At 21.1% G+C, this 13,615-nt stretch overlaps 1 protein-coding gene across 2 annotated transcripts; it reads right to left on the bottom strand.

Annotated features, from left to right (window-relative positions):
* Positions 1-522: 522 nt before the first annotated feature.
* LOC132927612 (dihydroxyacetone phosphate acyltransferase) lies at positions 523-12,104 on the bottom strand. Of its 2 annotated transcripts, XM_060992176.1 has the most exons (15): positions 11,742-12,104; positions 11,369-11,564; positions 9,575-9,751; positions 9,022-9,151; positions 6,948-7,154; positions 6,484-6,635; positions 5,205-5,368; positions 4,959-5,125; positions 4,508-4,639; positions 3,680-3,823; positions 2,982-3,067; positions 2,751-2,873; positions 2,530-2,684; positions 1,840-1,901; positions 523-876 (listed from the first exon to the last, which is right to left on the bottom strand). In XM_060992176.1, coding segments are annotated over exons 1-15 (1,944 nt in total). In that variant the 5' UTR covers positions 11,744-12,104; the 3' UTR covers positions 523-829. The 2 variants fall into 2 exon arrangements, with proteins under 2 accessions (XP_060848159.1, XP_060848160.1); XM_060992177.1 differs by lacking the exon at positions 3,680-3,823 and having other exon boundaries at positions 11,742-12,064.
* Positions 12,105-13,615: the final 1,511 nt, after the last annotated feature.

Raw genomic sequence — 13,615 nt, forward strand, 5'->3', positions numbered from 1 at the left:
TTACTTATAAAGTGTTACAATTACTTTGACAGTGCCGCAGACACTGACAGGTCCACTACCATGCCGGGTATTAACGAATTGAACAAAATTTGAATCATATAAAAGGTGGTATTTTTCACGGACAACAAAGTTACGGAGACAGCAAGAAAATTAAAGGTTAAGATCATAAAAAAAATATATTACTACAATATTTAAATTATATAACTTTAACTCAATTTGAACATTTTTATTTATCGAAGAATATTATTTCTAAGTTGTGTGTTATGCAAATAATACCTTTTTTCTTACAATTATCAAATTGATTTTACAAGAATTAAACTCTAAAATAAATTGGACTTTATATTACTAGAATCTAAGAGACTATAGGGATGACTGATGAGTACTGAGTAGACAGTGCAGTTTCTTGTTGCTTTCTGCACCACCGTGGAACAACTGATAATGAATTTAAATCATTATAAATTATTTCACAGGAAAATTTTATAGAATAATTTAGTTATTAAATAAAAAAAAAAACAAAGCAAATAATTAATTTACTATTTATTATACTTTGTTAGATCAGCATATTTAAAAAAACTTAATGTTCTATTTCATTGATGATAAACATTTATACCTAGTTAAACATATTTGTAGTTATAATATGTTTTGTTAGCAGCTACAAAAATAAATGTTAATATATCTAGTCAAATAATTATAATATATTAATATAGTCATAAAGTCATATAAATGCTTAAAAATAAAAATGTCTAAGAAAAAAAAATAGTTATAAATAATAGCTAATAAGCATAACTGAAAGAAATAATTCATTTTCATTTTTAAATAAATCTTAGATTTAAATGTTTGATTTCAATAAATTGTTCCCATTTGATATGATATTATCTAGAAAAAAAAATAAAACATATAGATTATTATTAAGATAGAATTTAATATTGTATATTATATTTTGATATCATTAAAAATATAAATAGTGGTTAAAATATGATATACTTCCGAATATTTCTATTGAAATATGTAATATAATTTATTTATTAGAATGGAATCTTATTTTACCAATTCCCTAGGTTAGGTACTTTTTTAACGTAAAATAAATATTTTATCATAACATTTTTTTATGTTTATTTTTTATTTTGAAGTACATCATATAGGTAGGTAGGTAAAAAATATATCAACAATTTTGCAAATATAAAAACCATAATAGCTGGAAAGAGTACAATGAAAATTGAAGTCCAGTTTTCACAAAAAATCACTAGCACCGAATACTCTTTTAAAAATAATTAGGTAGTTGTGCCAGCACCAAAACTATAAACAAAATTGCAGCTGTCGGAAAACAAGATTGTTATGTTTGGTGATATGCGAACACTGTCAAAGGGGATCATGTTTGAATCAGCAATCAATAATTGGATGACATAGACAAGAACAAATATTTATTTGAGTAAAAGAAAGAAGAGAACCATACTCTGTCATTAAAGAAAATGAGATCCACATAATTTAATTAATTAGATACATTATAATGTTAATAATTAAACATATAAATAACTAAATATGAAAATATTGGGGGACTACATACAAGGCTAAGGTGTTAGGAATTTTAGTATGTCTAAAAGTTAAGTATAAACTATTTATATACCAAAATTCAGCTTTTGGGGAATTAATTCCAAATTTTGTCTAATTTGACTGGGCTATAATATGTTATATAATCTTTGTTCATATGATTTAAAATATTACATATTTAGTATTGCATATATATATTGAATATTTGAATATAGGTAGAGAATACTTTTAATATTTGTCTAGTGTAAAATAAAACAAAATAAATAATAATTGTTTTCTTAAAAATCTTACCAAATATTTGAACCAACTCCATTATTGTAATTCTATTTATTTCATACAATATTATATCGTTTCTGCAATAAAAAAAAATATCAAATAATTTATTTACATTTATAACAAGAGTGAATGTGTTACATTGAAGTATATGTAACAATAAGTAATAGTGTTTTATTCTAGTTTTATTATTTAATGTCAAGTTGCTAAGATTGCTAATGAAGTTATATACATATTTGTTTAATATTTCCACCCTCCCAACCACAAAAATGTTTCCCAAAGAGCCAAAATATTTTTAAAATTATATAACGTCTAGAAAATGCTTATATGAATACTTGGTAAACTTTTAAATTATTTACAGTTATTCATTTTAAACATCATATATTTGAAAATTGGAACGTAAGTACTAATTCCTGTTTTTCATAATTTAATTGTAGTTAAAAATACTAGTTGAAGTACTAAGTACTACTTTTGAAGTATTTTTTAGTCTTCTGATACAAAAATGAATCAATAAAAATAAAACAACATTGTAAAGTTATTATAGATCCAATCAGAATGTATATAAAATGCTGAACTCAATAACTTACTTCAAGTCATAAGTATATAACTGTACAAATAATGATTTATATGTCATATTATACCTATAATTTTCTTCTTAAAATAAGAATATAATATAACCTTATGCTAAGACAATTTTATAATTTTTACTTTTTATATTTTTCAATTATTTCCATTTTATGAAGTCCATCTAAGGCAGATTTGATTACATCTTTAATCAAACCATAAGGATGTGTATGTAATTCATTAACTTTCGTGCGAATTGAATTATAAATAAATTCCTCTGAAATTATTTTTTGAGGAGCCTGAAAATTATATTACATTTAATACAATTTAATTGAATATATTAATAGTATTATAAAATTAATTACGTTTATCAAACAACTATATATTAGCCGATAACATATTACGTATGGATTGATAGTTAAATAACGAAGTAGTTCTTTTTCTTTTTCATGTATATGAAGATAAACTGAAATACTATGTTTAAAATCCTATAAAAAAAAATGTCTTTTATATGTATTGTTATGAGTATAAGTCTATTTTAAAGATTTATAAAAGAAATATTAATGTATATACATATGCAAAATTATTATGCTCACTTCTTTTTGACAGCCATGAAAAAATACAAATTCAAACTCAAATAATCTTCTTAATAAAATAAACTTTTCTTCTAAGTCTAAGATGTCTAAAACAATTAAATATTACAATAAAATTCTATTATAATACAACAAACATCTAAAAAATATGAATATAAATTAAATTTAAATAATGAATTACCTTTATTATAAATTTGTACAAAAATTACAAAACTAAATTGTATAATAGTATACAGACAATGAGATTTAGTTATAGCATTTGATGGGGCTAGTATTATATAGTTAATGTATAATTCTATAACAATTTATTAATTTTTATTGTAAGTGAAACTATATCATATGAGTATATTTATTATTTTATAAAGCATTAACTGTTTTGGTTATTAAGATATTATGTACAAGTGAACATAATAATCATTATATTTTTTTGTTATAAAAGAGCAAAACATTTTTAATTGTGCATTTCCAGACAAAAAAAGGCTAATACATTGATAACAGAGCTAGTTTATGTGACAACATGACACGTTTGATGTTTGCATAAATATTAGGTTAAGTAAAATAGATTTAAATTAAATTATAATTATTATTACAGTTTTTCAATTATTTTCTAGATTATTTTAAAAATATTTAATTTATTTAATAACAAAGGTATTAACTTAAATGGATTAAATATAATAATATAATATTAACTCTTTACTTACCATTTTTCCAAATTATTTGACATTTTGAAATTAGAATTATAAATGCAATATTTATAATAAAATGTAATGAAGGATTGACATAAAGTTGATTTAAAATCAATGGGAATGCATTATCAAACAATTCATTTTTAAAATTTAAATTCCCTATGAAATAAAAGTAAATTGACATTTTATTAAGTTATGAATAATATATATTAAACAGAAGATACAAATATAAAATAGATAATATTAAAATACATCATGGCTTGCTGTATGCTAGTCATATAATTATTATAATTTTTGTTTTCAACTTAAAACAATATTTTCAATGTAGTACCTATGTATAGTTTTAGGCGTGTAAAATTTTTTTTAAATTTGAAAAATGTATCTATTTAGATTTGGAGCTATATTAAATCAACAAAAAATCAGTAATGTTGGACTAAAAATGGTCATGAATTTCTAAACAAATAACAAATTTGTTTTTTTAAACAAATATGCAGTTATAGAATAACTTGACTAATAATTATATCTATAATTTATGTGATACAACTTATGTAACTTTAAGAGATTTATTCTAACCAATATTATTTTGTTGTAATACTAATCCTATTGATGTTTTTCTTTATTCAAAATCCAAAAATATTTAATAGATATTATCATTATTATTAACACACACACACACATTTTTAAACTAGTTATTTTTTAAATTACTGTAATCAGATATGTAATAACTATAATAGAAATGATAGGAAAACATAATTTTTGAATAAAATATATAAGCTTTAATATAATCATTTCAAAAAAACATAAATATTAAACAATATTTATTTATGTTGAAATTATTTTTACCTGATAAATTAATTGGATAAATGTTATTGTACTTTGAATAGTTCTTTTGAAAATGTATAATATTATCTTTCAATGTTACAAAGTGTTGATGCAGTTGAATAGTATCAATAATTCTACTAGTAATATCAACATCTGAAACATGTGTAATTTGTAATTTGTATTGTAATATAATTTAAAAAATATATTGCACTATTTACTATACAATATAATATTGTTAATAATAATTAAGTAATTTTAGTTAATAAGTATAAAAATAATTAAATTTATTCAAACATGTTTTAAAAGGATGCCTGTGCATCACAATATAGAAAATTTGTGTTCAGCAGAACAAATCTATGTTAGCTTTAATAAACATTTTTTGATTAAATTGATATGTTTATATTGAAAAGTACTTTATGAAGTGTTAATTAGTATATGTTATTAAATATTTAATAGTATTGTTGTGATTTACCTTGCACTTCAATTTGAGCCCCACATTTTTTAAAAAGTTTACTTATCCATCTTATTTGATTTATTATTATATCTAAATGAATTTCTTCAGTCTTATTTTTAGATAAATTATAAATTAATGCAACTGCTAAAATGTTAAAGTATGATAAAATCATATTATGTTGTTGCCTATAAATATAAATAAATATCTTACAATTATATTATATTATTTATAGCATGCATATAATCAACAATGTATACAATTTACCTATAAACAATTTCATGAGCAAGGGTTAATACAATATTATTTTCGTTATTTTTTCCATTTACATTAATATCATTAATGTATTTTTGAAGTGAAAAAGGAGAAGCAAAATTAATATAAATGTTACCATATTGGTCATCCATATTTTTAATGCTATTAATTAATCCCTTAAAAATAATTATTTATATTAATTTTTTTGGTTAAACATAATATATTTATAATATCAAATTAAATTTTAATCATTATTCTTCAATTATTATTTCTTACATGTCTAGTAAAATAATATGTATGTATTTCTTTTTTTATGTAGATTATATATAAAAATGCAGATCACTGCTGAATAAATTTTTCTATAGTATCATATATATATACATTATACTGATATAGAGAGAAACTAAAATAAAAAAATCCTATAATTGTGTATGTTATGCCACTGCCATTAAAATTATTGCAGGACTATGTAAATTAAATAATCAATTACATTTATTATACATATATTTAATCATATGGTTCAGGTATTATCTGTAGCACCAGTACCAACTATAATAAAAATAATTAATTACACCTACTTAACAATTGATTGGGGATATATTAAGAATCGAGTGATTATGGCATAAACAAATATACATATTTATTTTTTATACAAATACATTATACAAGCTATTAAAGAACAAATATTATTAATTGGCTTTAAATTATAATATATTAGTATACTACTCCTCTCAAAAAGCTTTGCTTTGATGTATTAATTATTAAGCTACCAAAATTGTGATATAGTAATAAAGAACTTAATATATATTCCATTTTAATTGAATTATAATTTATAGTATGCAATAGTAAAATATATATAAATTTATTCAATTTCCTAAATAGTAAGAAATGGATTATTGTAATATTAAAATCCAAATAAGTAATCTTAAAAAACATCAATATTTCTTCATTCTTGTTTATTAAAATATTTTTTTTTTAACTTTGTCTTGAGTACTAACAACATAATAAATCCAAATTACATTTGAAAAAAAACTAAAAAACTAAATAAACTTCATAGCTCTTAACTCATTTAAATAGTAATGATCAATTTTGTTAAATTTACTAAATTATAATGCTTATAAACTCGAATTAGTAAAATAAAAATCTAAATAAAAATACACAATAAAAATCATTTTAAATTTTTAAATAAAATTATAAAGAAAAAACTTGAACTCTGAATCACAAATAAAAGTAAAAATAAAATTCAATAATTTAGATAGTTAATAAATAAATAGATTTTTATAATGCATACCAATGTTGTTTCTTTTGGCTTAGGAATTCCTAGAAGTTCATAACTAAATAATTTGTCCTCAAGGAGGCGATCATAATTAATAGATATTGGAACAATTATAATATCTTGGACTTCACTTTTTAATAAAACATTAACAATACACTTAAGTATCCCTGAAATTATTACAATAATAAATATTAATATATTATAAACCTTTGGAAATATGTTTAAAACTTAAATTTTAATTTAAACTATTTATCTTTATCAAATCAAATTATTTTTAAAATCACGGAACTTATATAAAAGCAACTAAATGCGATAATAAATCTATAAATTAGCTACATAAATACTTAAAAATAATGTGTTAAAAGTTTAAGGAAGGTGTACAAACAACTAAGATTAATGTTATATAACTAAAGTATTGTATTATCTTTGCTTGTAAAATACTAAAATATCAATTTTATTTTATTCTATTTTATTCTTACCTAGCTTTGGATGAATAGACTTATTAGACCGACTGCGTGTACCTTCAATAAAAAACTGCAAGGGCGAACTTTCATAAGTTATTAAGTGTTTAACATAAGTATACAATACCGAGCGGTATATAACATCTTGTGCATTTTTCCCTCGATGCAGGAAAAAAGCGCCACATTGTTTCAATACATTTCCCATTATTTTCATGTTTTTAAAATCTATAAAAAAAAATTAATTTACTTAGCTTTTAAGCATTTAATATATTTTTTGGTAATTCAAATCATTTTTACTTATGATTTTTAGTATGAACTAAGGTGATAAAATAAATAACAAAAATAGGTGTAAAAATAATTTATCTACTGCTAATATAACAATAAAACATACATGCAAAATAAAAATATATAATCATTTTTATTTGATCATAACATATTGATTAAACATTGTGTCCCAAAAGTCCTGCATCACCCTTTCCGTGGAAAATCAATATAATTAAATATGGATTTTTTTACAGCAATAAGTATAGAAATTCTAATTTAATGGCACAAGATTAAATATTTTTATGCAATTGAATTTTTATATTTTCAAGATAGCCATTTTGTTGAATGTATTATTTAAAAATGTTTATAAATAAATAAAAATATTAAAATTTAATAAAAATCAATCAAGTTAGAGTCAATTATGTTTTTGAACTTCTATGAATAATAGTTAATATGTTATCTAACAAAAACTAATTGCATTATTTAATCAATTTCAAATGGAACGCTGATTTTTTTTTATGACAATCTGTAAATATCTAATTTTTAGTGAAGCTTTCGATTACGATTAAAAATTTCAATTTTGAATAACTGGTTTTTTTTGTATGTCTATTCAAAATAATTAAAAAAAAAAAATTGCATTTAAATATATTGATTTTCCACAGAAATACTAAGGGTGATACAAGACTTTGAGACATACTCTATAACAAATCAAAATACTAAAAAAAACAATTTATTATAATATAAAAAACTAAAAAAAATTAGCTTTCTTTATAAGTACTTATGTACAAAATTAATAGTTGTAATATTTTAATCAATAAAATATTATTTACCTATTCAAACTATAAAGTAATAATTATTATTCATACAAAATTATATAAAACCGTTGACATATAAATTATATTATTTTCAAATATTTATATATAATACTAGTGACATATTTTGAGAAGGCGTGCTTCATGTCTGAACAACCCCACCCCCATCACTAAATAATAGCCCAATAGTTTTTAGATCCGGCAACATGTTTTGAGGTATATTTTGGACATCTCAGAAAAATCACTCAAAATATATCACTAGTAAAAACTATTTATAATTCATAAAGTAGCTTCTTTCTAGTATTTTATAACAAGGATAAGCAACTTTCAAATGACATTTTTGCAACTTGATGACTAAAAGTACTTATATATGACATACTAAAAATAAAATAAGCATAGTAAGTTTTAGTTTAGAAAATATATTAACAATTAAAAATTATCTACATTTTATTTGTATTGTATTATTTAATTTGTTATTTTAAGATGTATTATGTAAGTACACATAAAATAGTTTTTTTAAAGTTTTAAAAATTATCAACTTAAATTTGTATAATTAAATTGCATTCTTAATTGCCTACCATTAAAACTATTACATTATATATTGATAATAAATTATAGTATTTATATCTGTAATAAAGATTATTATTGTTATTGAATTACCTATACTTGTTTTTGTTTAGTTATTAATTTAATTTAAAAAATATGATTTTTAAGTAGATATCAATTTTTCATAATAATATTTAATCATTTTTTAAATGTTATGATGTATTTTTTTTGTAAATTAATTGTGTTTAATATCTATATAATTTTATTAATATTCCATACTAAAAATTAAAAAAAATATAGTTTCAAATTTTAACTTTATAGTCACCCTAAGTTGCCAATCCCTGTCTTAGGCTTATTTTGCATCCATGTAAAATATATTCAAACATATTATGGAAAAAAAAGCTTATAAAAATTATATTATAATCAACTATTCTACTTTTATTTCTACTGCATAAATATTGTAAAAATACCCATTGCTGCAGCAACATATGGAATATCAATATTATAATTGAAACATATGAATGCCATTAATATAAAATCTTGGTAACTTCTATGACTTGGAACAAATATCACTGGAGTTTTGTTAAAGTTTGATTTCATCTATTATGTTTTCAAAATAAGTTATCATAAAATTAAATACTTACGTTACTTTCTTTAAAACTTAATAATTCATAATTTATAATTAAATATTACTTATTGATTTTAATATCTTATACGTCAGTTACACTTTAATTTTTAAATAAATTAAATTTGTATTATTATTATTATTATTATTTTATGGTTTGCACACCTTAATTTTAATGAATAAATTAGCCAATCTTTTAAGAATGTTAAATATGTAATGAATGCATACCTATATTATGTTAAACTTAAAAAAAACATTGTTTAATAAATAATTATATTTAATTATATTTAACTAAATTAAAAGTTAGATTTTCATTAAGATTAAATATAACATATGATTTATTTATAAAACTTCAACTATAATACATAATAAATACTATTTAAAATAAACAACATTACCATCAATAATTTTTGTTCGTTTATATATAAACCTTGGAGTTTTGATTTCAGAATTTTAATTAAAATATATCCCATCATTCTAATAGTAGTATTTTTTTTAATACTCTGAAGGTCTTCGAGTACTTCCATTGCTTTGCTTGTAGCATAGTCTAAACCAATACTGTTTATTGGTATTACCTACAAATTAATACATATGTAGATATAAACAGACTAAATCTTTATTAAACAAACCAAGCCAGGGATCATATTCAGTAAAACAATTTTAATTGTTGTGAATGCCAACATTTAAGTAGGCCATTTTTTTTTCATCATACCAAATATGTAACTTATGTCTAGCGCATGCAAGGGTTTGACAGGTTACATATATTTAAGATATTAATGAATTAAAAAAATTGGGAAGTTGAAAGTTGTTATTAGTTTTTGCCATAAATAACAATATCTTTACCTACATCAATAAATAATAAATATACATTATTTCCATATATATTATATTATACACTATGTTTTAAATATATTTCAAATTGTATGCATTATGTTTATAAATTATATAAAATGCCAGTAAGATGCAGAAATAATAAGTGTATACTTTTTACCAAACCAACCTTCCCCCTTTAAATGATGTTCCTGACCAATAAATGATTACGTGCAATGATTAAAACTCTATTACAGTACATTATAAACTAACCAATAATTAATACTTAATAGTAAATTACATTTCATATTTTTCATCTACATTAATATATGGTTATTCAGAACATATCATGTAATTAGAGCGCAGATTTCTATGCAATTGTATATTTTTTTCCTTTTCATATTTTTGGACTTTTGTCAGTAATACTTTTGAATCATTATAGTTTGAAGTTACTGGCTAATTTTTTTTTGTATATTCCTACATGTTTGATGATTATGGCATTTTTTTTTTTGCAGTTTTTTGCATATTTTTACAAAATTCAAAATGTATTGCATTGGATTTAAGTAACATTATAAAAAAGGTACAAAATAAAATTGTATCAAATAGAAAAATTTATTAAGTTCTAGATATAATTTGAAGATGATATGTTGTGAATGAATTAATATTTTATGTACACTCATTTGCAATTTTTGATGATAGCAGTAAAGAAATTACGTAAATAGAAACTTAAAATATGATATTGCATGAAAGCATTTCAATAATTGATGAAATAAAAGAAAAAAAATTAAGCTATATTACTATTGTCTATTACTATTTAACTATGTATAGTTGCTTTAAATATGTCGCAACCACTTGGGTGGATATCAAACGATTGTTCTCATCTGTATTTAAAAATATATTGACAGAAAACGCCACAGCTTCACAGAAGAAAAATTAGAAATATATATGTTTATTAATTTTAATAATAAATAAAATTTAAAAAAATGTATTAATTTTTAAATTTATAATACCTTTTTACAACATTTAAATATAAGTAACAATATTAATATTTCTATTAATATTGTAAAAATATATGTATAATTATTTATATGTATAAATAATTAAAATTTTGTTGCATATTTTTAAGATTTTGACTGCATATTATATGGCATATATTGATACTTTTTAGTGCATAAAATTCTGCGCTCTACTTATAATAGATTGATCTATGGTAAGCATAAATATAAGTAATTTAACTGTTCAAATTTACAAGAAATAAATTTGAATTTCCTTTATCAATATGTACAAATACATCATGTTTACTCAATAAAAATAAGATAAATATGTATAGTGAAAATCATGTTGGAAAATTAATAATAATAATAATTTATAATATTACAAACCGTTAGAATTGTTAATTTTATATTTTGTTCTAGTATCTTTTTTTTTTCATAATTTGATAAATGTGTTCCTTGAGAGTTCAATGCACATTGTCCTGTATTTAAAGTTTTTAATGTCCATCTCAAATCACTTTTATTCTTTAATGACGTCAAAATATTAACAAATAAATTATAATCTAAACCGTCCATTAAATTGTTCCTAAAAATAAAGCATAGTTTATTAAAATATAAAACTATAAATATTAATGTCAACTTGGTATTAATACAGTCCTATATTAAAAGGTTTTATCTACCTAAATAAAATAGTAAGAATAAATAAATTTAAATTTAAGGTATCAAAACTACAGTGTTTTAGGTAAAATATTAACAAACTTACATTTTTAAAGTACTTATTTTATGTTATAATTAATATACCTAAATTTTCCTATTTATTAACGATGAACTATAGGTAATTTGCATATGTATATTAATGAACATTTATTTCTGCTTATTGGTTAGTCAGTTGTTGTTCGTTGGTGTACAAATTACAGAAAAAATTTAATATAATATACTCTAAAAGAAAGACTAATCCATTTACCGGCGTGTAATAATTATTGATTATACAATGTTATCTTTCATTGTACACACTGATAACACAATCTAATTTGAATGTCAAATCTACGGACGTGATTCTATCATATTAAATAGATAATCTGCTTTCCTGAGTTCTATGATGACATTTAAAATGTATTTAAGCCCATGATTTGAGATATTATACGGAAATAACTAAAAAAAATCGTGTTTATTGTATGGACAATAGGTCGGATAGGTAGGTAATACTTAGGTACCTAATCACGATTAAAGATATATCGTATAATATATATTATGTACTTACTCATATCAATACATTAAAAAAGTACTTAAAATAATTTTCAAATACTATAGGTATTATAGTTATTATCCATTCCTAATATTAATTTTATTTATGTGAGTGCCTAAATAGCTATTTCTGCTATTTATTTATCTTATTTTATATATTTGTAGTCTGGTAGTCATGCCGTTTTTTAAATGTACCTAAACTAAAAAGGTAGTAAAAATAAAAACGTGTGAGTAAATTCTCTGCTGTTCACTAATCCCTAATATGTAGTTGGTCACTGTGAATTGTGATGAGTTAAATTTGAATTAAATGACATATCTTTGTAAACGAAAAACGATTCTGCAGAGTGCTGACAATCATTAATATTAATATTTAATATAATTTGGTACCTAAAGTATATTTCATGTTCTATTTTTGATATTGCTATCAGATAAAGTAATTTATTTATTTAAACTTAAAATGCCTATAAAAAAAATTTTACTTGTATATTTTTAAATTTTTTTAGTTTCAGTATGAACTACATGTGAGGAACTTTATATTATATTTTCAAATCTTAGCTTTAAAAATTGGACATGTAATACATTTTCAACTGCAAGCCAATTTGCAATTTTTCGTTATTCTTATTAATTTTCACATTTATACTTCAATTGCTTATAAAATAAATAATGCCTATGTATTTTAAATATTTATATCTACCTCGTATAAGAAAAACTCAAAAACGTATGTGAGATTTTGTATTAATTTTTCAAGTTTTTCGGCACAGTAGCAAAATAAATTTTATCGGCATTAATAGAAATGAATCGAAAAATTTTTTTATTTACCTATAAATAATTCAAAAAGTTAAAATATTTTAAAAATGTTATCACATACCTTTAGAAAATCATTATTCCTATAAACATTTGGTAAAAATTCAAGTATTTATATGGTTATTCGAATATTGATCGTTATTAAATTATTACAAATTAACTAACAAAAATCATTTGATGAGAGGAAATATTGATTTTATTTCGTCAAAATTTGAGATTCAAATGCTCATAACATTTAATCAGATGTCTTGTTAAATTTTTTTTTGTATCATATGTAGAAAAATTTTTGAAAAATCTTGTATTAAATTTCTTAATCTTATAAATACAGAAAGAATATTTTTTATGAATTTTTAACTTAATTCCAACATTTCTCAATTTTTTGAAAAAAAATTTAGATTCAAACATTTATAAAAAAGTATTGTGACTATGTATATTGGATATTTTTTAATTTATAAATGTAAGACTTATGAAGTACCTACTACCTTGTATATAACTTATATACAGTACCTATACACCAGTTATTTTCACAAACTTATTTATTTTTTTGGTGGATTTGTAATAATTTAATTATTATATAATTGAATATCG

This window comes from Rhopalosiphum padi, chromosome 3, assembly GCF_020882245.1.
Source record: "Rhopalosiphum padi isolate XX-2018 chromosome 3, ASM2088224v1, whole genome shotgun sequence".
In the NCBI taxonomy this organism is placed as follows: Eukaryota; Metazoa; Arthropoda; class Insecta; order Hemiptera; family Aphididae; genus Rhopalosiphum; species Rhopalosiphum padi.